Here is a 24,336-nt window from a genome sequence, read left to right as displayed (position 1 = left end):
CCTTGATGAGAATATAATTGCTATGTTCTCTATTGGACCTAAGTTTCTGGCTATGAATTCCCCGTGTGGATAACTGCAGACACAATTTTTAAGGCCTTATTTGCCGCCCACGCAGCCAGAAAGTTGGGGGACCAGGTAGCAGAGTATATGTTCAGGTTTTATCCCATGTTCTCCGTGCCACGCCTAGGTTCGATGAGCTGCCTTGTACCTGATGAACGACACACTGCAGAAAGCTGAGTTGTGGCCATAGACAGTGTGTGAATGAGCAATAGAACTTTGCTTTTTTGCTTCTGCTGTCCTTCCAACGTTTTTGCTTGGTGCTACCAGGTAGAGGGGGCTACCGATATATCGATTTACCGCGAAGCCGCATCGAAAAGAGATTGATTAAAAGGTATTAAATATTGCGCTCATAAAACATCAATTCCCCTAAATACCCCGTCCTGTCCATCATCATTCCTCCAAAATGACGCTTTCCGCGAATCGACAAACAGTTATCGTGACGTTGCGGGAGATAATAAAAGTAAAAGTGGGTACTCCGTACTCCGTAGTCGAAACTGAATTCGTCAAATACTCCGTACTGCTGGAGTAAGGCTAAATATCCTTTTCCGACTTTTCTCCTTTTTTTTTTACCTTTTCAAAAAATTGAACTCCAACATTCAAATGAAACCGATGGAGAAACAAAACAAGACCGCTCCAATCGGCAGGACACAATGCAAAAAAAAAAAAAAAAAAAGCGAGAACCAATCAAGCAAGCTGCAGCTTCACGTCCGGACTGGCCACCCTGACCTTCAGGCAGATTACATCGCGGCCCAGCCTGGTCCTCAGCAGGGCGAGTGTTGCGGCTAGATTATCTCTGTCCAACGACGAGCTGGGCGGGAATGTCAGGCCGGTGCCAGAGCTCCGATCCCATTCAACGTACAGACCGTCGAAGGCATATCCGTCGGCAATTTCGGGTGCTCTGGTGTAGACCTCCTTTTGGATCTGGTTGAGGAGGCTGGGATATGTAGCGTTTGAGTCGAGGAGGATTGGTGTTGAGCTGAGGGCATTGATGCGGAGCATGATGGGGATTGGTTGGTTGGAGGGTTCGACGGAGCGTTCTATTCTGGCCATTTTGGGTATGGTGTTTGTTGGTGTATACGGAGGTGTTTGCGGGGAGATGTGCGAGGAGGATTGGTGGAGAGATTTGTTGTTGCTGTCTCTTGCCACGGATAATCGAGGATTATGGAGGACTGTTATATTGGAATAGGTAGGTAGAAAAGTGCGGTCAAACTATGAGCTGGATTCAAAGGGATGAGAGTGACTGCGGTTTTGTTTGTATGTGCATATGTATATGTACAACGTTAGCGAGAAATGATGCTTGTGATTTCAAACACGTCGACGGCCGATCCCACCGCCTCTATATATACACTTTCGACAGCTTGCCGTCCAGATCGAGTACAGAGTCAACAAACCCAAAAAGCGAGTGAGAGACGCAGAGGACCCGCCGCAGAAGCAGTCCCATGATCCCATCGTTCAATGCCGGCCAACTCTGTCGCAATTCCTCCTACGTAACAGCAACCCCGGGCTCAACCCCACCGTGGACCCGCCGCCAGAAAGGAAAAAAAATCGACCCAGCGGTTTCACAATAATCCAGCACCGTCATTTGCCCAGTCACCCCGAGTCCAGTTGGAACGGGCTCCCTTGGCAAGTTACTGCAGAACCGATGCATGTTAGTTAAACCGAGTTTGGATATTGTTTGCTGCCATAGTTTAGGGGAGGGACCTTCCAGAAGTCAATCTCAATCATCATCAGGCCACAAGCAGCGAACTTTCCTCCAGCCTTCGACCGTTACTCTTCAATTTCCCCTCAGCTCAGCTCATATTCGACCAAGTGCATTTACGGACGACATCTTTTCCTCCCATGACAATCATAAGCACGCATATATGTACAATATATGTATAGATCATCTTCCGTCCTGCTTGAAGAATCTAAAACCATCCTTCATCCCCTACCGCCTGTTATGCTTATGCGGCAAATCGAGCATGACTCACTCAGTTACTAACTCGGCATAGAGCTTCTCATCGCGATGTCCAGCATTTTCTACGGAGTACTCCACTATTGAATGGTTTTACCCGGTATTCGACAAAGTCTTAAAGAGGCAAAATCTCATACCTTAATATCGGTTTAGTTCAAAGCCTTGTGCCATAGCAATGATGTTTGCACCTTTGGCGCTGTATATTGTCTGCTTCTCTATTTCTTAGGCCACGAAGAAATGTCAAATTATGCTGACCGTGCTCCGCATTCAGGGTCAGTTAGGAAATACATCGCTGATCGTCAAGTTGCCGAGCTGCAACTGCTCTGGTGGAAATACTGCTGCTATGGCACGTAGCCTGATATACCCAAGCATCGCTGATTATTGCACCTTGTTTTATTATTATTATTATCATTATTATAATATTTTCTTGTTTTGTATGGTAAAGGTTTAAGCACTCGACCTGCTGCTCAGAGTGATTTATACCGGGTTACCTCAATGCTCTGTGCACTATGCTTAGGCCTTAATAGGGTGGGTGGGCTGCGGACTGGGATTGAGGGTCAGGGCTAGGGAGGTTAAGTGCTCTGGGGAGAAGAGTGGTTAAGGGTGATGGGCGGTGGCTGGGGTGGGCCAATTTCTTTGCTGCAAACTCAGGGCTTAGGCTACGGCTCTTCCAGACAAAACAGGGCGTAATGGTCTGCCATACCAGCGCAGTGGCAGACAAATACATATACAGATGCTGAGATTTCAAACCCAGGGCGTAAGTACTAGCCTATGTAAGAATTTGGTTTCCACATTCCCCATCATCATCATCATCATCATCCTCTGGACTGGACTTTGGACTCAGTATACCCCGTACCCCATACTCCGTACTTTATTTTTTTTATGGGCCGTTTCTTCTGCACCTTCGTTGAATCCTCACGTGTGCTGCCGTAAATAGCATCACCTGCGCTTACCCTCGGTCGAGTGGCGGGGCCACAGTTCACCGGGAGGCGCAAACGATGTGGCGCGAACGGCCTGGATTCGCCCAGGGCATGCTGCTGGACCAGTGAGAGACGAGCTTGAGGTCGCACAAGGAGCGGTGGAAGAACATGCTGCCGACATCCGGGTGTCCAGGCGGTGGGGGGGCAAAGGAGGGTTTTGCCCACCTGATTTGCCACGCGGTCATGTGCGAGGGGCTGCCAACTTTCGAAGCCTTGGAAGAGGCGTGCCTGGGAGTCAGGCAGTCTGGGATTCCAGGACTCTCAGGTGGCCGCTTGTCTGGCCACCGTCTGGCCCACGTCGGCGGGAGAGTAGGCCAGTCATGTGCTTGTTGAGCGTTGAGGGAGCCGTTTTCCCCCTTTCTTTGAGCTATTTTTTTTTTTTTTCTAGCTGCGAGTGTAGCTACGGACGAAGTATGTAGTGCATGTATGTCTATGGAGCACAGCACAAATTGCATGGAGTGGTCTATGTAGTTATTGAATCAAACACCCAGCAAACTTGCACTGCTTTCTTGCACGCCCAAGTGAAAAAATAAAAAAAAAAGATCTATACAGTGGAACTATTAATATTCTCGCAAGAGGACGTGTGGTTGGAAGAGACACTATTCAAACCAACAAGCGGTACCAAAGGAGGGAAAAAAAAAAAAGGAAAATCTCGCAGACAGAAAGCTACATGGAACAAAAAGACAGCAAAAGTGGTATCCTAACGCCGAATCGCGAACGCGCACCTTATTCTCCACCTCCCCTCGGCTTCTCACTCCACTTGGGAGCATCATCGTCGTGCTCTCGTCCCCTTGCAGCGTCATCCCCATTGCCATCGTCATCTTCTCCATCATCGTCGTCGTAGTATGGCTTCTCGCCATCCTCACTATCGCTGAAAATCTCCTCGTCGCTCTCCCCAGCGAATGCATCGTACAATTCCCCTCCACGACGCCGTCTCTGCGGCTGCTTCTTGCCCATCGGCACTCCGGCCCCTGCTCCGTTCAGAGGATATCCTTCTTCATCCTCAGCTACCATCTCAAATTCGTAGTCGTCATGAGGATTGTTCCGGCGACGCTTCTGTCGCTGGATAAGGAAGTAGACTCCCAGCGTAACGCAGAAGATGAAAATCAGAGCGATGGAGCCGTAGATCCAGATTTGCGTCCGTTTCGAGACGCCAAACGTGGGGAACGGCGACGGTAGGAAATTGTCGGCATGCGCGGAGCTGCTCGGTGTGGCAGCCGCTGCTCCTGGGCTGGACGAAGCTGTGCCTGTTGGCGACAGCGCGGTTGTTGGGCTGCTAGGCTTAGCGTTGATGGGCCGGTCGATGTGATTGGTCGGTTTCTCCGTCGCTGTGGGTTTGGTTGTCCCGGTGGCAGATAGAGTGGTCGTCTCGATCTGTGACGCAGGCTCGCTGGTGTCGTGCTCGTGGTCATGGACATCCGGCAAGGGATGAAGCTCCTGGATCTTGCCGTCAATGGCTTCGCCCCACAGTGAGAGCTGCCAGTCGAGGAATCGTCCAGAATATTCGTTGACTTCGGTATCTTTGACAATGACTGTCCATTTTCCTTTGCCGGTTTCACCCCTACAAGAGATATCATATCAGCGTCGACTCAATTTCGCATGTCCCGGAAAAGGTCTTCGAGCTTACCAGTGAGCAACAGACATGAATGTCCAGTCGACATATCCTTTCTTTTCAAAATCTCCGCTCCTTGTCGTGCTGAGGTAACTGATGACACCACTTGGGCTCTTGAGCTCGACGCTCAAGTCGCCGCGACGCGTGTGATTGACATTCATAGTCACCGTCACATGTTCAACACGCTCCAGGTTGTTCTTTTTCAACAACTCCTCTGTAATCTCAAACGAGCTCGCCAGTCCCTTGGAGCCTTGAGGAATGTCATGGTGGACCTTTAGCCAGGGAGAGTGCAACCAAGCCTGCGGCTTGACCAGTTCCCAATTCTTTGCTAATTGGACCAGGGAATATGCGTCAACCTTTCCATATCCGAAATCGTGACTAAACTTTTTCCCAATTGCAGTGGTCTGCCACCCAGGTTCTTCGAGGTTGACGGGGATTGCGGTTTCGACAATTAGATACTGGATATCTCTCCAGGTAAGGTCCGGGCGCACGTCGAGAGCGAGAGCTACAACTCCGACCACAAGAGGTCCGGCAGCCGAGGTACCACCGTGTCTATTGGAGCACGTGTCCAATCCGACATCCGTCGTGGAAATGGCATCGGTGCCACCGCTGCTATACGTCACGACCAACTGGGCGGAACAGGACTCCGAGTAGTAAGGGTGTTTGTCTTCGCGGTCGATTGCTCCCACAGTTATACTGTAGATACTGTTGGTGTACCCGTCGAAGTTGCAGTTATCACCGCTGGCAGCACCGTTTCCTGCAGCGAACACGAATATTGATCCCTTACCGCCTCGTCCCTGCTGGATTCCATGGACCATCGCGCGACGAATGAGAAGACCAGGGGCATCCATGGTCGCACCGTTATCCACCGGTCCCCAGGAGCAGGAATAAATCTGGTTCTTTTGAAATCCATAGTTGATAGCCGCTGCTTCATCCTCATCCGTGACGGGCTTCGACAAGATCCGGATGCCCGCCACTTTTCCGTTATACGCTACGCCAACACCGCAAATATCGTTCTTCACGGCAGCAACTTCTCCAGCGCAGCGAGTGCCATGCTTGTCATCGACGAGGCGCGGCCTTGGCTCTTTTCCTTTATCGTTAAAATCATACGAGCCTTCTGCAAAGTAGTTATCCTTGAGATCGTGGCTGTACATGTCCAAGCCGTCGTCCACGATCGCGGTCACCGTTCCATTTCCGGTGATCCCTTCAAGCCACAGGCCCGTCACGTTTAAATCATGGCCAGGCTGCTCGGTGTTAAACAAGTGCCACTGGTCGACGAAGATCGGATCGCTGATCGATAGCTTGTCCGCGAGCTCTCGCTGTCTCGCTATCGCCGAGATTTCGCCCTGAGATTGCGGAAAACGCTTATATCTCTGCTTAGACGACGGCGGAGGAGGAGGAGGAGGAGGAGGAGGAGGAGGAGGAGGAGGAGGAGGTATGCGTTTGTGTAGCCGCTGTCTCGGTATCAGCTTCTCCGAGTAGAGGATGCCATTTAATTCATCGTCATCTTGACTTTTGTCTAGCTGTGTCCCTTCTAGTTCTAAGTATCTTCTTCTTCTTCTCCTTCGCTGTAAATCATCCAGTAAACTGTCTAGGTCCCCACCCTGGCCTTTCGGGAAAGAGAAAGTATGGTGGTCTTGTAACTCTCCTATGCGCCCTTCATGCCTGGCGCCTAGCAGCTGAGCAACTCGATTCGGGGATAACGAGGGACGGAGGTGGAGGGCAACGTAATCTCGAGCATCGTAATCGCGAGTGTAAAGACTGGCGGAGGAAAGGGAATAGAACACGGAAGCGAACGCAAAGACGCTTATTAACCTCATTGTTCAAAAGGAAATAGAATTTATGAGCGTTTAGCGACCACGTCGGTCGCTATCGACGTCGAGCAGGCCACCGGTTATTTGAAACGGAAGAGGTCACGCAAGTCCGGCTTGCCATGAACGAGAAAGACGAGGTGTTCGAGAGGCGATAAGGAGAGAAAAAGACAAAAAAGAAAATTTCCAATGACAAATGGCTTTCTTATTCGGCGCTTCTTGAAATCGAAAAGGTTTTTTTCTCCGGAATGTTAAATCTATTCGCCAACGGAGGCCAGGAACCAAATGTCCCGTGGAGAAGCCCGCGTGGTGGCAACGGGCAAACGTAAACTATTTTCAGTCGTGCAACGGTTTGCGAGGACCTTGCAAACTTGCAAGCTGTCCAAAGGGAAAAACGCAACACAAGACAACGTCGTCAATCAGCAACACATTAACAACAGAGAGCAACAATGTGAGCGTCGCATCTGCTGGGAAAGAAGCCACGAAGCGAGAAATCAATATTAACCTGATAAAAGCATTGGACTTCCTGCTCTCCTTAATTGCTTTGCCTGGGGATTCAAAACCGAGGGGGTTTTCTTAACATGTGGCTTTGAACAGGTGTGACCTTCACAGGACTGGTTATGGAGCAAGACTTTCGCCAAGCTCAGTTGAGGGACGAAATTTGGAGTACTGGTGACTGGAAGGATGCCGGCTGATGGTGTCTGCGCTAGGATATTTGCTTCCTTCGCGGATCAACCCATGCAGAATGGCGCAGTTAGGGTTCCGTTTCAATGTTTTATCGGCTTTCCTGCGAGCGCCAAAGACGCCCCCAGAAGCTGGCACTCGTGGACTACAGCGACATACGTGATTGAGCCTACGTATGTACTCCACACGTACATTTAAAAAAGAGTCTTCCGTTCGAGAAACGCAGTTGTGATGGCTTGCGTGGCTGAGATTCTCGACCATCTCGGAGCGGCCGGCTGAAGTTGCAAATGGTCAGCCTTTTAGGTTTTTGTCCGGGGTCAGAGTTTCTTTTGCTAAGGAAGGCCAATGTTAGAGTCGAAGTCGCTTGCGCATTCATCATCGGTTTCACATTGGAGACTGTCTGAGACCTTGTGGGAGTGTATTAAGAGGACACTGGTACTCCGTAGGTGCTGAAGCAACGAGGCGCCCTCAGCATTGCTCTTCGGAACCCCAGGCGTGCACATGCCAAACAAGCGTGGTTTGCTACTAAAGGGACGGGCCGTACAGGATGACGACTCTAGATATTAATGCTTGAAGGATCAAGTGCCGGATAACTCTACGGATAACTCTACGGGTATCAAGGGGTTTAGGGATGACAAACTCCGATCATACAAGCGGGTGAAGGTCTAGAAAAATATTAAATCGTCGAACTCAGCCACAGTTGATCCTGTCTACCACAAAACTCGACACACATCCGCCGGTTTTGGCTCACCCAAGCAATAGGACAAGCACAAACTGAGAGGGAGACAAGCTTTATTCTGCTCCGAGAACCGTTTGGGGCGATCAAGCTGCATCGGGAGGCACCTGTCTGGGGATGTCAATAGAGTCGAGCAGAGGAAACAGCCAGAGTTTCAACTCTTCGAGGGAGCATGACAACACCCGAAGCAGGGTATCAACCAGTGTCGTGAAGCCGTCCGGGGGAGTTAACTTTCTGTCTACTACGGAAGGGCGACGCCTCCCTTTTCTTTATCCCAGCGGTCGAGCAATAGCGATGAGTTTGACGAGGAGCAAGAATGGATCGACGTTTGTAGAGAGACGGCCCGGACCAGTCAACTATCACCGCACCACGCGAAAGCTTCCTATATCAGCTTCTCGAGTACTCCTCCGTAGCGGACTGTCATTTCTGCGGCACGTTGGAGAAACGGCCTTGGGTGACCACTGCTTCAGGGGAATTAATTCCTCCTAAGCTACTCCGTAGTTCCGAGTAACAAAGGGTCCTGGTATCTCAGAACCAGTGCCCAGTAAGCTTTTAAGGGGTGAAGATGCATTTTGGAAATATAGGACGTCATCTGGGAGCTGCCAGGGCGTGCCGTGCGGAGGGCTGCGAAGGTTTGGGTTGCGGGAAGTTGATCAAACCATGGGCCACAGTAGTTAAACCCTATCTTATATTTATTAAATTTTGGATGCTTGTGCTGGCAACGGTTTCTGCAAGCCCTCGCTCTTTGCGCTTCGGAAGAGAGCAGCAACCGTTTCGTAAAGATGCCAGCGGTGAAGACGGAGAACGAAAGTGATGGGATTGGGCACGATGCCGTGCAATTGGCTTTCGCGTGCCCAGCCACCCAACAAAGGGCACATGCACCTCGCCGTCAGCACCTCGACGGTCTGGAGTAAAGACAAACTTTTCTGCAGAACAGGTCATGCTTGAACTCCTGGTGCTTGAAGTCCTCAGGCACTGCCCTTTCTCTCTGAAAAGCGTCCCCTGGAGTGGTCGCTGAAGTTGCTCCCATACAAAGAACCTCTTATCGCTGCGAAAATCCTTATCGGGCGCGGTGACGCAAAGGCCCAATCGGAGCCAGACGACACACAGCTCGATCAACCGCTGCGACTTTCACTTGTCTCCGTGCACACCGCGCATGCAGTTGCTGGCTACTATCAGAATGTAAGGTAAATTTGCTGCATTCATCTTGACTCGTCCAGTGATCCTCTCTGACGGATCGATCTTGGGCTCAGCCACCTCCCATCCAGCGGGATTGATTCCAGCACGGAGTCCTGTTCGACAATCTACCAAAGGCAGCCGACGCTCACCCATTTCTTGAAACTTCACCGACACACGAAGTGGCTATACACATACACTATCTGACAGCCCTTGATATACCCGATTGACATTCTGTGAGAAAGCACAACGATGTCGTCGGCCCAGCGACGAGCAACAACTACGCGATCCAGATCCGCTTCGAACACGCAGATCCCTGCGAACGGGAAATTTTACACCAAATCTACCGAACCGCCATTCGATTCAGAGTATGACGACCAATGCGCCCTGCCATCGACTCATGAAGCTCCTATTATACGTGGAAACTCATTTCGGCGTTCACATGGCCCAGAACAGTCAACCCGTGTTGGAGTAGTTAGGTCTTTCGCGGAGCGTGCGAGGAATCTCCCACCTGAGCGCAGGCTTCCAGAGCCGCCTCGTTCAAGTCCAACGGAGCCTGTTCACGGTACTACGTCGATAGGGACTTCCCCCGCAAATCCAAATTCTAGATCGTCGTCGGTCCAAAATACAGCGAGCAGTATATACCAATCTCCTCCCGCTCCACGTTCTATACCGCAATCACAGCCTAGCGAACCGCCTTCCCCTGTGGCCCAATCAAACCCAGACGCCGTTCCAAAGAAAGATGATAAACGACGGCGTGATCGCGACTGGGCGCCCGCCCGATCTCCCTTGCAGAAATTGGAGGTCACATTGAAGGATATCAGCAAGGAAGAAAAACGCGCGAGGGTGGAAGAAGCGGAGATGCTGCTGAGAGAGGCCAAAGCCGGGCGTCAGAATCGTCGCATTAGCCAGGACGTGCGTCCGAGTCCGAGACTGAAGGAGAATAGCCAGACTACAGATACTATGTCCCAGCAGCCGTCGACCCTCGAGGAAGCTGGGCTGACAAGAAGTCTAAGCACTAAACAACGAGAACGGCTACAGCAAAGTGCTGTGATAGAATCAACGAAACCCTCACCTGGTCGGTTTTCAACTGATCGTGAAGGATTCGATTATCAGCCACTGGAATCAGAAGGATTGAGGGAACCTATGGCGTCCGAGATGGTTGATCAAGTGCGTGCTAGGCCGGATCAAGATCCTGAATTTTCCCTCGATGGAGGAGCATATCAATTCATGGCTGCGGCCAACGAGGACGAGTCGGCTCCACAGCAGAGAGTAGCACAACCGTCTGTAAATCAGTTCAAAAACCGGGGTTACCTTGAGGACAGACGCTCATGGCAGCATCCACATGCAAATCCTTCTTCATTTACACCGGCCGCGCCTGTACAGAGGAGCAACAGCCGAAAACTTCAAAAGCCTATTCTTCGGGAACTTAGAGAACAGCCTGCGACAGAATATCCTGCCAATACAAACCTAGCTTTCAACGCTAGTAGAACGAAATCGTACGATGAAGCTCTGGCGCTAAGCTCGCCGGACCCCAAAGACCAGGCTTCACACATCAATAAGCCCGTGGATGGGCTACGGGCGACTAACGATGATTCAGTGGGCCAAGGGTATGCCAATGCCAGCAATGAGGCCCAATCGGACGACCTGGACTCCATAACAGGACTGAAAAAGAGTGAAAATAAACAGAAGCGAGTTTCTGTTACGTTTGCTGTTCCTCCTCCGACTCCGCCGCCGCTTGATGAATGGAGAAACGCAACAGTGGGCTTTTTGCTAGGGGATGACTTCAAACTTCAAAGCCTTGACGGAAAGGCCTGGTGGGAAGGAAGGGGGGACTCAGGGAGACGCAAGAGAAATCAATCTGTATCCCAGAATATACCCCGGCCTTCTCCCAAAATAAAGAGTGAGTTCAGCACTTTAATCAAAATATTTGCAACCTATAATTCTTTATCCTATATGAACTAAATTCCTTTGAATTGTATAGAAAACACTCCGTTTGAACCACCTCTATACCTAAAGTGCGGACCGCTACTTCGATTCACCGGTATAAAACGGGAGCGAATTGACGGTCGTACCGGGCCCGTTGAGAGAGAAATTTGGAGAGGAAGCATCATGATTGCTACCAAGGACTCTGCGTCTTCATATGATATTCCGCCAACGCTTCGCATTTTTTCTCAGCCTCGAGATTTGTTACCTCCACCACCCACCGAAATTCGCCCTGAACACGGGGAGCTTGCGCCAGAATACGTTGATCCGATTGCAGGGCTCACAAAGCTCTCGAGAAACGGAAAGCTACTCTATGTCAAACCTGTGGACCACGTCGAAGAGGCAAAGGACCTCTGTTTTGTTGAAAATGAAGACGGCCTTTTTGAAGAGTCACCCAGCCCCTTGGACTACAGCACCAGCAACCGGGTCGGTAAATCGCCTGATGCGAGAGTCGGAGACCTAGACGGGGAATCCGTTGGAAGATACAAAGAGATCCCTGGATTCCGACTTTACGCCGACTCAGCAAGAGACGTGACTTTCTGGCGGTTCAACATTCAGATCGAGCTCGGAAGCAAACAAGAGCACATCGCCTACCGTATCAACCAAGGTTCTGCTCAGGGTTTTTGGGTTCCAGCGAAAGGGCAGATGATGAACATCATGTTCCACAGCGGCAATTGCTTCGGGGCGTCCGTTGACACTGATAAATTTAGCGGACCCGATCCGTTATGGCGGGATGCTCTCAACGTCCACCAGACACGGCCATTCCACGTCATGATCGGCGGTGGATCTCAGATATACAATGATGCTGTAGCCTTCGAGACCGAACACTTTCAAAACTGGCTGGATATAAAAGTCAAATATGAAAAATACCAGCACCCGTTCAATCTAGATATCAAGGCCGAACTCGAGGAGTTTTATTTGGACAACTACCTGCGATGGTTTTCTCAGGGTCTGTTTAGCATGGCAAGTGCCCAGATACCGATGGTTAACATGTGGGACGATCATGATATAATTAGCGGATTCGGATCTTATTCGGATGAACTTATGACCTCACCAGTATTTTCGGGATTGGGAAATATTGCGTTCAAGTATTACATGCTTTTCCAGCACCAGAGCGTTCCGGAAGAGACGCAGTTGAACGAACCAAGTTGGATAATGGGTCCCGCTCCGGGTCCCTTTATTGAACAGAAAAGTCGAAGTATTTTTGTACACTTGGGTAGGCGGGCGGCACTTTTGGCGGTAGACTGCCGAACTGAACGGACCGTAAGACCGTCTCCCTTGCTGATCTGTTTTGGTCATTGCTAACAAATTTTCAGCGATACGATATCTTGAGCGACGACACGTATGATTTGATTTGGAATCGCTGTCACGAAGAGATCATAAAGGGAGAAACGAAGCATCTTCTCGTGCTCATTTCAATTCCCGTCGCCTATCCAAGAATGGTACGTGTAAGCTCCGTGCACTCTGAATAAGCGGCCTAACGCGGCCTTAGGCATGGCTTGAAAACGTAACGAGCAAGGTCATGGATCCTGTCCGATCGCTGAGCAAAGTTGGATTGTTCGGGAGCTCAGAGACTAAAGTCGGGAGCGGTGCAGAACACTTGGATGACCATTGGACCGCAAAATTGCATAAGCTTGAACGGAGGTGGTTGATCGAGGACCTTCAAGAACTCGCGGCAGAGAAATCCGTCCGAATTACCATTCTGGGGTATGAACATGGCATTTTTCATCTTCCTTTCTTTTCTCATTTTTCTTTTCGGAAACAAAACCTGACTGTTTTGGACACAGAGGCGACGCGAATTTGGCGGCAATGGGCCAGTTCTACACGGACCCGAAGCTAGAGATTCCGAAGGATCAGGATTACAGATATATGCCAAACGTGGTCTCTTCACCGATTGTCAATGCACCCCTGCCACAAATGATGAGTGACGCACTTAATCGGCGAAACAAGGTTCATGCCGTGGATACGAAAACAATGGAGGACATGAGACCGATATTCACCCACGACGTTGACGGCAAGCCCAGAAATAATAAGCGTCTCCTGCCAAGAAGGAACTGGTGTTGCATCCGGGAATACGCTCCAGGTATGTCGTGGCAATAACTGTCAGGCGAAGTGAAAGGAGGGTTTTGACGTAGAACTACAAAAATCGATACTAATTACTGCCTTTCATACATAGGTTCAACGCCAATTGACACACCTTCAGAGCCAAGCACCCCGGAACCCCCCAGGGTGGGGAACCTTGCTAGATCGTTGTCACTTAGTCGCGGGGAGGGCCGAGGTTTGGGGAGGTCGTTTTCTCTCTCTCGCCGGTTTTCAGCTCGCGGACCGCCACCATCGAGATATGAACCAGCGGAATACACTCAGCGCAGCATGAGCTACGATGACTCGCAACCCTTGGAGGCGCGAGATAGCCCATCACAGCAGGGACAGGCTCATCCTTCCCAGCAAGCCGACGGAAGAGAACCCGAGCCCGGGGATTTCATCCGACGACGTACTGATTTAAGCGCAAAGCAGATCAAGCAAGCACTCAAACGAGGAAATGACACGCATCATTTCATTAACCTTGAGGGTGGATTGGATATCACGTTGAACTGCGAAGTAAGTCCGAGTGATCCTGCTGGCATCACGACGCCGTACAGGGTCCTCGTACCTGCATTATCATTTAACGGCGAGTTTGAGCCTAGCATCCCTCTCCAGAAGAGACGGTGGTGGATGCTCAGACGAAAGAAGCCAGAAACAACGCAACACGAGGATAACAGCGATGGAGAGTACGATGATCACACCAACCAGGGTGCCGAGAGGCCATATACCCCGCCGGCGCAGGAGAAACAGGGTCAATTCTCATCCCCTGAAGGCGTGGGACAGGGATACGGTGGCGTGGAAGCGTACCGGCCGAAGAAAAAAAGGTTTGGAATCTTCTGAAACTCCGCTGAGAATCAACCAGCGAGGTTCTACAGTTTTGTTTTAAAATCTTTTCTTGTGAGGCTGGACCGCCGGAATTGACCTCTCTTTTTCTCTCTTTTCTTTTCTTTTTTTTTTTTCCCCTCTTGCGTTCCCTTTCTGTTGAATGTGATGATCCAGTGTCACAATTTCAAATCCCAGTAATTAATAGTTGCTCTGTGTGCATGTATGTACGAGTATACCCCTGGACAGCGAAGTCGGTTTTGCATTGGCGCCGTGATAGAGTTTTGTCAGGGAAATGATTCAATTGTGGAGACGATCTTCGCCATCGATCGACGGCATCACCGCCCAGGCTCAAGCTACTGTAGCATCTGCATCGAACAGTGCCATCCCCATCGCCTCACGAAACGTCAAATTTGCTTTACGGAGCCCAGCTGCGGTAATCTCTTGCCTGGTGAATTTGTAAGCTTCAAGTCCCAGCCCAACCCTGGAGCATCGCCAGAACAATCCAGACCCTACCCTCGCTTTCGCATATAAAACCAAATTCTCTCACATAAACCTTTTTTGCTTCCTCGTCCCCGCCAACACCTTCAAGCTGTTTTCCTCAATCTTCCGCCGCCGCGTCTTCTCCCCCGTCCGCTCTAGCGTCGGGCTCTCTGTTGCTGCTGCGGCCACATTGCAACACCGAACAACACCGTCAGGACCGGCAAGTATATCGCTGCAGCCCTCGGCGCCCGTGAGCGTCAAGGCAAATCTCCAGAGCAGAATGGCGCACTCCAAAGTCATCAGTGAGTACCTATGCCCCTCCAACCAACCCTGCGTTTTCGCGGTTCGCTACTGTCCCCCTCTTCGGTATAGATCTGAGCGCTGATTGCTTGTTCCCGCGACAGTCATCGGCTCCGGCCCCGCCGCCCACACGGCCGCTATCTACCTCTCGCGCGCAGAGCTCAAGCCTGTCATGTACGAGGGCATGCTTGCCAACGGCACCGCTGCAGGTGGCCAACTGACCACCACCACCGACGTCGAGAACTTCCCCGGTTTTCCCGCCGGTGTCGGAGGCACCGAGCTCATGACCAAGATGCGCGAGCAGTCGATTCGCTTCGGAACAGAGATCATCACAGAGACTATTTCGCGTGTGGACCTCTCTAGCCGCCCGTTTAAGCTGTGGAAAGAATGGTCCGATGGACCCGATGATGCTCCCGCACATACCGCGGATGCTTTGATCATTGCCACTGGTGCTAATGCGCGTCGGTTGGATTTGCCCGGTGAAGACAAGTACTGGCAGAACGGAATCAGCGCGTGTGCTGTGTGCGACGGTGCGGTGCCAATTTTCCGAAACAAGCCACTGTTTGTGATCGGTGGAGGAGATTCTGCCGCTGAAGAGGCGATGTTCTTGACAAAATACGGCAGCAGCGTGACTGTGCTTGTACGCCGGGACAAATTACGAGCTAGCAAGACCATGGCTACCAGATTACTGAATCATCCAAAGGTTGAAGTGAAGTTCAACACCGTGGCCGTTGAAGTCCAGGGCGAGCCGCAGCCAAGGGGCTTGATGACCCATTTGAAGATCAAGAACGTGGTCACTGGTAATGAGGAGGTTGTTCCTGCTAATGGACTCTTCTACGCTGTTGGACACGAGCCTGCCACCGGATTGATAAAGGGCCAGGTTGAGACCGATTCAGACGGCTATATTGCCACCAAGCCAGGAACTAGTTACACAAGTGTCGAGGGTGTCTTTGCAGCGGGAGATGTACAAGATAAGAGATATAGACAAGCTATCACCAGTGCAGGTGAGTATCCTTTTGATTACCCACAGGAGGCTGGGTGCAACTTACTTACATAACCCTTTTATCTACAGGGTCTGGTTGTATCGCTGCGCTCGAGGCCGAGAAGTATATCGCTGAATTAGGTGACGTCGAACAACCAGCAAATACGATACAACAATCTGCGACACAGGCAGAGAAGGAACTCGAAGAGAACCCCCCTGCTTCATTGGAGTATAAATCCAACCCCTTGCTGTAGATTTTACCGTGTCATTTTCGAATCCATTAACAACATAGAATTTCTTTCTTTGTCAATTTAAGATGAAGGAGACTTTAAGACTTACCCTGCCATGGTTGTTTTTTTGTTAGAGATCTGGGGCATCCTTAGCTTTGCGTTGGTTCAAGTAGATATTTTGTTTTTAGATGGATTCTACAATAGATGGTAGCAAGTCCTTGCAGTACATATTACATATTGCCCTTTTACTCTCCTTTCGGGCCTTGATACCGGATGACGGGGTGCAAGATCAATTTTTCCTTTCCGTTGTGATGAGCTTTGATGCGCCTATCCGTCTGGAGGGAATATTTAGAGCTGCTACGGATATTTGTAGTCTCTGCACACTTGTGAGTAATTAGCATTAAAGGCGCAGTTCCTCAACTACTCATATTTCGTTGCTGGACTGCAGGACAGCGTGCATTATATCCCCGCGCCCTCGACGATCTGGGAATCGCCAGCTTCCTTTTTGCTTTGCTTTGACTGGATAAAATCAGACTAAATTAGCCCCAGATTTGGGGCCGGTTGGATATGAGCATGAACCAGCAAACGGTAAAAGGACGCAAGTTGCTCATATCTCCAGGAGTGCAAAAGATGAACAAGAAGGGGTGGATAAAATGGCTCTCGCATTGGATTGCTTCACGGCATGCAAGGGGATAGGGAAATATCACTGAGGAAGGTGTTATTTCATGTCAAGATGTATGTAAAGGCCTGAGGTGAATTTATATCTGTATGCAGTCACCTTTCAGGGGCACATCCACGTTCGCTGTGGATATAAAGGAACGGCAATCTAGGACATATCATAGAGGACCCAACGCCCATATCTTCAAAAGACCAGTGTTCCCTTATCAACAGATATCAACAGACACAGCGAAAAGGGTGTGCAAGGCTATATATATTGTCAACAGGATACTAAACCAGTACTAGCGCCATCTGTAGCCAAATCACGGGATATGCCGCGAGGGCTTCCTGATATGGGAACACAACCCTCTCGCACAAACATCTTACATCCTAGAAAGATAAATGCCCCCAGGTCCTCTTGTTCTTTTGCTCTTCGTCTGCTTTCTCTATTGCTGTGCTTCACGGACCTGGTTGTGCATCCATCATCATTCTTCTTCAGGCACTCATACTTGAAAGCATCCGTTTAGAACAAAAAGTCCAAAACAAAAATGGATGCTTTTCCCCGACGCGTTTCTCATGCTGTTGTTGACCTGACAGCTAATCAACCTCCTGGGGCACCATCAAACCAAATGCTGGTAGAGAATCAGGCTGCTTCGGCGGGACAGGACGTAAACCGCATGCCAGCACGTTTTCTTAGTTGGGTGCGAATCATCATCAGCATCACATGTGCTCCTGAGCACCCCGGCGTCAACGGTGGCAACGGGCGTGAATTCAACTTCTTCGATTATATCCCGCGTGATATGATCGGGCGCAGACTCGAGTCCTCCAACATCCGCTGGGAACCCGCGGGTCGCTATTTTGCAGGAATCCGTGACAGATACCACAACGTCGTCTTGAACTCGCAGGTCTGGGATTGCCAGTTCTGCGGTGAGATCTCAAAGCACCTTTACATGTCGGGCATGCCACGTCTCATGGACATGCGTAAGTGGCTTGTCTATGCGATTCCGATTTGTCGTACTCTTGGGCCGTGCGACCGAAAAGCCGTTATGTTGGTCGACCAAATTTTTAGAGAGCGATTCCCAAGGGTTGCTATTCCTGATGGTCCTTGCTGTGAAGTGTGTGGATTCATCCACAATCTTAAGCAGTGTACTCGATGCAAGATGATCCAGTAAGTCAAGTCCCTTGCGTTGGCCCCTTGGAGTCTTCTGAATATAAAAGCTGACAAAAGGGGTTATTTGTTAAGGTACTGTTCGATTGAATGCCAGGCCCACCACTGGCCAATTCATAAGAAAGACTGCAGAAATGCTGAGCGTGAGATACTTGGTATCAGGGAAGGACAGAACTGAAGAGGCGGTAAGGCCACACAGCACCACCCTCAACATTCCCCCTTGACCAATTGCTAATGCTGATGCCAGAACCCCAGAAAACAAGGAAGGATATCAAGCATTGGAATGTAGGAAAAGGCCTTCGGGCAAATTCTTATCTTGATTGGGGATGCTTTTGAAAAGTTTTTGTATGTACTTCAACCAGGGGAGTTTATTCTCTCAATTGAATAAAAAGTTGTGATCTTTTTCCAGGTGCCTTGATCAACCAATGTCTAAGGAGGGATATCCTTTCCTTTTTGCCTTCAGGCCAGGCAAAGAAGATGTCTGAGTTGGAAGCCTTCAAAATTCATGGCAATTGCTCTTGTCATGTAGCACAAGCAAGGTACTGCATTCTCCTGAGTGCTTTTTTCCTATTTGGATGTGAAGCTGAAAGCTGAGGCTGAAGTGGTTGGTGGCAGTGAAGGTTTGTGCCAAGCAGTCTGACTGACTAACTAGGCCGCATGTGGCTAGCCAACAAATTCAGCTCTCTCTCTCTCTCTCCAGCTTCCAACCCGCTTCCGTCCGCCAGAAGCAGCAAAGAAGCACCTAGAAGTTTGTCTCGGGTTTGAGCTGGCACCTGGGGCCGAAACAGAGCATTACCTTAAGTGTGGAGTAAAGTCCGACAATTATCAATCTGGCTGCATACAGAGTGGTTAACGTCACATCCATTATTCAGACCCAAACTATCCTGTATGTGTCATGCGGTTGCTCATCATTCAGCTTGTCCTCAAACGGTGACGCCGGACATTGAGAAGCATTTAAAGCCATGGGCCTTTCCAGGAAGGTTTGGATCAGACACGCAACAGGTGTTTGGTATTGCAAGTTGTGTTGATGCTTTGTTATTGGATTCCCAGTTTATCTCTCCCTGGTTTTACATGATATAGGCTCTACTCCGTACGTATGGCGGAACAATCCTTACATCCTTCCCATGACATTGTCCGAAGCGGGTCTTGTCTCTGCGGCCATGTTAAATACCAGCTCACTGGCGAGCCAAGCAATGCCTCACTCTGCCACTGTCTCAACTGCAAGAAAACTAGCGGTTCAGCATTCTGGTGCACAGGGTGGTTTTCCAAGAAGGTGAGCACAACAAGGAGAGATCTAGCCCGCAGAGCTTCAACCATGAAGACAGGTTGCTCCGTTTGCAAAGTCACCGAGGCAGAACAAACTAATGGCGCCAACATTGTACATTATGCCTCTAATTGCTAACAGTATTCTTCCAACAGCAAATGACCCTCACAGCTTCCTCGCCCTCCGACCTTAAAACATACGAAGATAGGGATACAGAGTCCGGAAGTCCGCTGTGGCGCAAATTCTGCTCCAACTGCGGTTCTACACTATTCGTTGAGTCACCGAGGGCAGACGATGTCATTGTAGTGGCACTTGGCTCGTTGGATAAGGATCAGAAACCCTGGAACACAACAATCGAGGTATATGCGAAAGACGATTATGGCTGGGTGCCGCAGAAAGAAGGCGTCAAGGTTTTCCAAGGAAAGATGGAAAGGATTTGACCCAGAGAGGAGGGAGGTCAGAGTCGGAAGACCAAACTTCCACCTTGTATAGATATATTCAGAATTAATTTTAGCAAGTTCAAATGAGCCGCTGAAGCTTGTGTTACTTCAATTTCCATATCTAATTTATTGTGATGTTTAACAAGTTTAGAGGAGTAATTCTTCGAAGCTACCATCATATATAGTAGTTTCTAACTTTGTATGCGCTTTCAGCCGCCAAGCTCAAGCTCTACCTGCTCGCCGGCTAATTAGTGCAGAGATGAAGTGAGTCTTGCGAAGTACTCCGTACCGAGTACATAATTGAACTATGAACAGAAATGAATAGAAATTCGATGTCAGGACTCATGATTTTTCCTCATATGGCAAGTAGCCCACGAGCCAGCAGGAGAAAATTCAATATCAATATAGAAGAGTCGAAGGTTCCAACATCGAGTGAACTCTTCCACAGAGAAAAGAGGCCAAATATGGGAAAGGATATAACAGAGCAACCTCTATGAAACATCATCCCTGCCCTGAAAACGCAGCCGACCAGCAAAGCCCAATGCACCCACATCTGTAGCACCAGTCAACCGAAAAGAAGGATAATCGCTAAAGCTAGTCCACCAATGCAAGCCGTCCACAACCATGCAAATATCACAATAACACGAAAAACTTGAATTTTTTTTTTGGGGGGGAGGAACTTGAATAACATCTTAGTCGATCCTAGTTTAATTTATATGTCCTCACCTTGGCATTGGCAACCTTCTGGCTATCCATCTCTTTCACGAACTTACTATACGGGTTTGCTGCGCACCATCGATCTTTGATCTCAGCGGAGTGTCTCTCCCATACCGTAATTCGTTCTTTCCATTTGGACATCTTCTCGTTGTTGATCTTACGGTTGATCTCGATTTGGTCGAGGTACCGCCGCCTTACCTCCTCTGATGCCTCACGCCACATCTGCCCAAGTGCTTGCCGGACTTCATCACGGGGAGTTTTGGCGGCGGGATTGCCTGTGCTGCGACGACGGACCTCATCGCATCGAGCTTTGCAGACGAACCAATAGTCTTTTTGAAATAGCAAGAACGGATTTATCGGTTCTTTCCGTGGTTGCTTCTCTGGATCGCCCAGTTCTGCTTGAATGGCCCGGGATATAGCTCTACGATATTCTTCAACGAACGCCATTTCATAGACAGGCCTGCCCTGGCCAGATGGCGTAGCTGCCGGTCGCTCTGTAGAGTTTGGATGGTCCACCGGGCTTGATTGGGGTCCCTTTCGTTTCTTTGGATTTATCATTGTTTGCTCCGGAGCGGCCGCTGGAGGCGTGACAGGAGTAAGGGTTGACGGTGTTTTGGTTTTTGATACTACAAGGGGCGTGGGCACTTTAATTGGTCCGATTACCGATTCGAGGACCTCCTTCGCCACACGGAGTCCGGATAGATAAGCACCGTGTACAGTAGCAGGGTGAGTGCCGCATGTCGCTTCGCCAGCAAAATATAAGTTTCCGATAGATCTAGCCATCAGATCATAATCTCCAGGTAAGGATTCTGCAGCGACATAAGAATAACTGCCACGAGAAAACCTATCTTGGCCCCACCGTGTGATGATGGTCTCCAAGGGGTCGGGTACTGCGGTACCCTTGAAAATATTTCGAAGTTGAGATGTGACCTCGTGCAAAATCTCAGAGTCAGGGAGAGCTTCTGCATGATGGGCTGAATCGCCTGCCATCAGAGCTATGAGCATAGGCAACCCGCTGGTCTTCATGCAGTTCCAAAATAAATAGAATCTGCCCCGACTGGAAGCGTAATCGGCTTGGGACAAGCTTTCGGGAACCGCCGGCTCCCGTAAAAGTCCAATCATATCCCTTTCCACATCCCAGAATGGCTTCTCGAACACAAGTATGACCTTGTTCATAGTCCCGAAGCCCAGGCGATCAATAGCACCAGTCTTCCATGCCGGCAGAGGAGGCGAAAATGTGATGGACTTACTTTTCAACACGCCCAAAGGAGCTGTAAGCACGACCTTGTCGGCAGTTATAACTTCTCCGTCGTCAAGGTAGATACGCGCTTTGCCATTGGGGGAACCATTGACTTTGTACGAGATCTTTGTGACCACTTTGTTGGGGCGAACATCGAGCTTCGAGGGATGTGACCATAAGCCCCGTGGGACTTGTTGGTATCCTCCAATAACCTGCGCGTGTTCACCTTCAAATTCGTTACCCATATCTTGATCCCACCCAGCTAGACTGAGCTTCCCGAGGTTTGCAGCGTTGGCATATTCTAGATTTGCATAGTGCCAGTTTAGCAATCTCATGTCTTTTGGAGTTAACGGCAGCCATTTGTGGCACTGGCGGATTGCTTCGTCCATAACCGCACCTAGCGTTTGTGTCTTTGTGGCCCCAGCAACTTCGTCCAACAGGAGTGTATCCGCATTCGAAGCACCTTCACGTAAGTTCCATCCCATGGCTTGACATGTTAGAGCAGCAGGCATACCATTGGCGGGTTCCACATGGGATATTTGTGGGGCCACCACCGGTTCAGAAATCACAGTAGGTCCAATCTCTGCTGCTCTGTGCCCAACCCCCCGTCGGAGTCGTTTAGCTGGTAACAGCAAATCTACAGTCCCTGACGCAGCAGCATCCTCGTATTGTCTGATCGTGATGCCATCATCCAGAAGGCAATCTCGCGCAGAATGCATTAGCTCTCGGTCTCCTTCAGCGGTCTTGTTTATAACCGCTTTATGGCGATAAATTCCGCAGCGGTTGAGAATATCGTTATATAACTTCTCAACCAATGAATCATGAACCTCATCTACCGGGGAGCCATCGGTATCGTAGATCGTTGAAATATCTCGTAGAAGGTGACAATGAAGTGCCAGCTGCGCGCGAATGATGGGGTCCAAAGGGTTACCGTTTTCAAACCCGACAATAATTTGGGCGCCCATTTCCGCTGTCGGCCGTAAATTAGGTACTAATGTGCCCGGTTTTAAAGATTGTAGAGGATGAGAGTATATACGGCCGCCAATGCGTTTTCTACCTTCTAGTACGATAACTTTCGCGGGCGCCGTGTCGCCATCGTAGTGTTGAAATAGGCTCTCTAGCTGTCTAGCACACCCCAGTCCGGCCATCCCTGCACCAATGACGACTATTGTCGGTCCCTCCCTCCTGCGTCTTCGTTTGGTGGGACACGGATTTTTCGAGATGCTAACACATCCAAAGTTGATATAGCCATTGCGCACAAGCCAGTCGTAAGCAACCGAAGCAAGGTTCATCCATCGCCGGTCCTTTGCACAGCCAAGGGCCTCTTCTTCGGTAACCTTGAGCATGGGATTTCGTGTCCACAGTCGAAGAATGCCATTTCGGATGTTGAGATACGTAGTCACATGAAGGTGGCATAACGGATCTTGCAATATCTCTTGTTCGTCTTTATGGAGCGCATACGGGTTGAGTCGAGAGGCGTAGGCTGCAGCGATGCACTGTTCAGCATAGAGTGTTGGAGCCATCCGCGTGGGTATGGATGACCTCGGACGGGCTTCAGTGTGAGAGGAAAGCGGAGGTTGTTGTTGCTTTTTACGAGAGGACGGCGGAGCAGAGACAGGGGCTGAAGCAGGTGGAGTGGTTAATGTTTGGTTTAATTGAGCACTAGGAGTAATCGACTTTTCTGTAGAGAATGGCGATATCAAAGACGCCGAAGTCGTAGAACCATTTGGAGTGTCGTGGCTTTCACTAAACCGTCCCAGCTCTTTACAGAGCTCACTCGAACCTTGAGAACTATCGTCCTCGGGATATGATGTCGAGAGCGGAAACATGTCTGTGAGCTGGTTGGAGCCGACTTCGTTCTTCCTATCATCGCCGTAAAAACCGTCATTCGAAGTTAAAATACCCATTTTCCCATCTTCTGACTCGGAAGTTGCTGTTTTTGTCAAAGCAACCGGAGCTGGCAAGTCACGACTTCCGGACACGCCACCGTCCACCTCGATACTTGACTTGGTCTTCGTCGGCGGAATCTCGGACTCCACGCTCTTGACTGTCTCCGAAGAGCTCTCAGCATTGATCGATGCGCTTCCGTCCATAGTGACTATGGTGAGGTAGCGAGATTCCAACGGGTATGAATCTTAGCATGTCCAACCCACCCGTCAGAGGCAAGGTCGCTGGCGACTAATTGTCAAAGATCCTTCGCCCTGTCGAGCTTGTCTTTGATGTCAATTGCAATATCAAAGCACGATAAATCCTGCCATTTTTATAGACAGGGGGGGGTCCAATTCGGCGACTACCAGTGATCTAGTGGAGATGTAGAACCACGGAGTGTGGACAGACGTTCGATATGTTGGAAGTAGGTGATTTCTCGTAATAACTGGACAGAAAAGTCAGAACTGCACTATCCTTAAGATTATGGATATTGTAAATTGTATCTATGTTGCATCTTACATGGAGGAATGGGGGTTGTGGAGTTCACACATGCGCTTACACAGTCTTCGGTGGGCAACGTCCACACATGAATGGGAAAACAGCTTGTTAAGTGAATAGTACGAAGTTTCGACTCTGGGGTTCAGCAACTCTTCAGACAATCACATTCAATGACATCGAGCGGGATGATAGAAATCCACCGGCCGCTGTGGGAGTACATCATCCACCTGTGAAGGATGTAACTTCGAGGTGTCTTCCCCCCGTCGCCGCCTGACTCGGCACCCCGTCGCCCGGCGTACATTTCAGACTGACGTCGTTCTCTCAACGTCAACCCTCGATTGCAACAAAACTGAGACTTTCTAGCGATACATCGGAGGGGCACGGGATGCTCTGAAGCGTTGAATCACACCAAGGCCGTGTTTATAGGCTTCTGGAAGACGATTTGGAACATATCAGTTGTTCCAGACGGGGCTGACAGGCCGACGGCCCACGTCTTCATACCCATCGTGGGATGGCAAAGCCACG

General features: G+C 49.9%; 7 protein-coding genes across 7 annotated transcripts; 4 read left to right on the top strand and 3 right to left on the bottom strand.

The window, feature by feature from the left end:
• Positions 1-363: 363 nt before the first annotated feature.
• Positions 364-1,804, bottom strand: CIMG_00624 (uncharacterized protein). Its single transcript, XM_001246852.2, has one exon. It carries the CDS (start codon positions 1,108-1,110, stop codon positions 745-747), a length of 366 nt encoding a protein of 121 aa, XP_001246853.1. The 5' UTR covers positions 1,111-1,804; the 3' UTR covers positions 364-744.
• Positions 1,805-3,413: 1,609 nt separating this feature from the next.
• On the bottom strand, positions 3,414-7,079 carry CIMG_00625 (kex protein). Its single transcript, XM_001246853.2, has 2 exons — positions 4,622-7,079; positions 3,414-4,555 (listed from the first exon to the last, which is right to left on the bottom strand). Exons 1-2 carry the CDS (start codon positions 6,424-6,426, stop codon positions 3,721-3,723), a joined length of 2,640 nt encoding a protein of 879 aa, XP_001246854.1. The 5' UTR covers positions 6,427-7,079; the 3' UTR covers positions 3,414-3,720.
• Positions 7,080-9,265: 2,186 nt separating this feature from the next.
• On the top strand, positions 9,266-13,921 carry CIMG_00626 (uncharacterized protein; the record flags this gene model as incomplete). Its single annotated transcript, XM_001246854.1, has 6 exons — positions 9,266-10,916; positions 10,998-12,262; positions 12,316-12,441; positions 12,492-12,706; positions 12,787-13,082; positions 13,176-13,921. 6 exons carry the CDS (start codon positions 9,266-9,268, stop codon positions 13,919-13,921), a joined length of 4,299 nt encoding a protein of 1,432 aa, XP_001246855.1.
• A 380-nt stretch (positions 13,922-14,301) lies between these two features.
• CIMG_00627 (thioredoxin reductase) lies at positions 14,302-16,453 on the top strand. Its single transcript, XM_001246855.2, has 3 exons — positions 14,302-14,688; positions 14,791-15,690; positions 15,759-16,453. Exons 1-3 carry the CDS (start codon positions 14,667-14,669, stop codon positions 15,920-15,922), a joined length of 1,086 nt encoding a protein of 361 aa, XP_001246856.1. The 5' UTR covers positions 14,302-14,666; the 3' UTR covers positions 15,923-16,453.
• Positions 16,454-16,633: 180 nt separating this feature from the next.
• On the top strand, positions 16,634-17,989 carry CIMG_00628 (uncharacterized protein). The gene is made up of 3 exons (XM_001246856.2): positions 16,634-17,723; positions 17,799-17,908; positions 17,971-17,989. The coding sequence occupies exons 1-2, from the start codon at positions 17,104-17,106 to the stop codon at positions 17,899-17,901; spliced, it is 723 nt and encodes a 240-aa protein (XP_001246857.1). The 5' UTR covers positions 16,634-17,103; the 3' UTR covers positions 17,902-17,908; positions 17,971-17,989.
• A 591-nt stretch (positions 17,990-18,580) lies between these two features.
• Positions 18,581-19,516, top strand: CIMG_00629 (uncharacterized protein). Its single transcript, XM_001246857.2, has 2 exons — positions 18,581-18,996; positions 19,143-19,516. Exons 1-2 carry the CDS (start codon positions 18,820-18,822, stop codon positions 19,425-19,427), a joined length of 462 nt encoding a protein of 153 aa, XP_001246858.2. The 5' UTR covers positions 18,581-18,819; the 3' UTR covers positions 19,428-19,516.
• Positions 19,517-19,757: 241 nt separating this feature from the next.
• On the bottom strand, positions 19,758-24,156 carry CIMG_00630 (lysine-specific histone demethylase Aof2). Its single transcript, XM_001246858.2, has 2 exons — positions 23,833-24,156; positions 19,758-23,758 (listed from the first exon to the last, which is right to left on the bottom strand). Exon 2 carries the CDS (start codon positions 23,475-23,477, stop codon positions 20,130-20,132), a length of 3,348 nt encoding a protein of 1,115 aa, XP_001246859.2. The 5' UTR covers positions 23,478-23,758; positions 23,833-24,156; the 3' UTR covers positions 19,758-20,129.
• Between the last annotated feature and the right edge of the window lie 180 nt (positions 24,157-24,336).

The sequence above is a fragment of the Coccidioides immitis genome (genome assembly GCF_000149335.2).
Source record: "Coccidioides immitis RS genomic scaffold supercont3.1, whole genome shotgun sequence".
NCBI lineage: Eukaryota > Fungi > Ascomycota > Eurotiomycetes > Onygenales > Onygenaceae > Coccidioides > Coccidioides immitis.
This window is presented reverse-complemented; position numbering and strand designations above follow the sequence as displayed.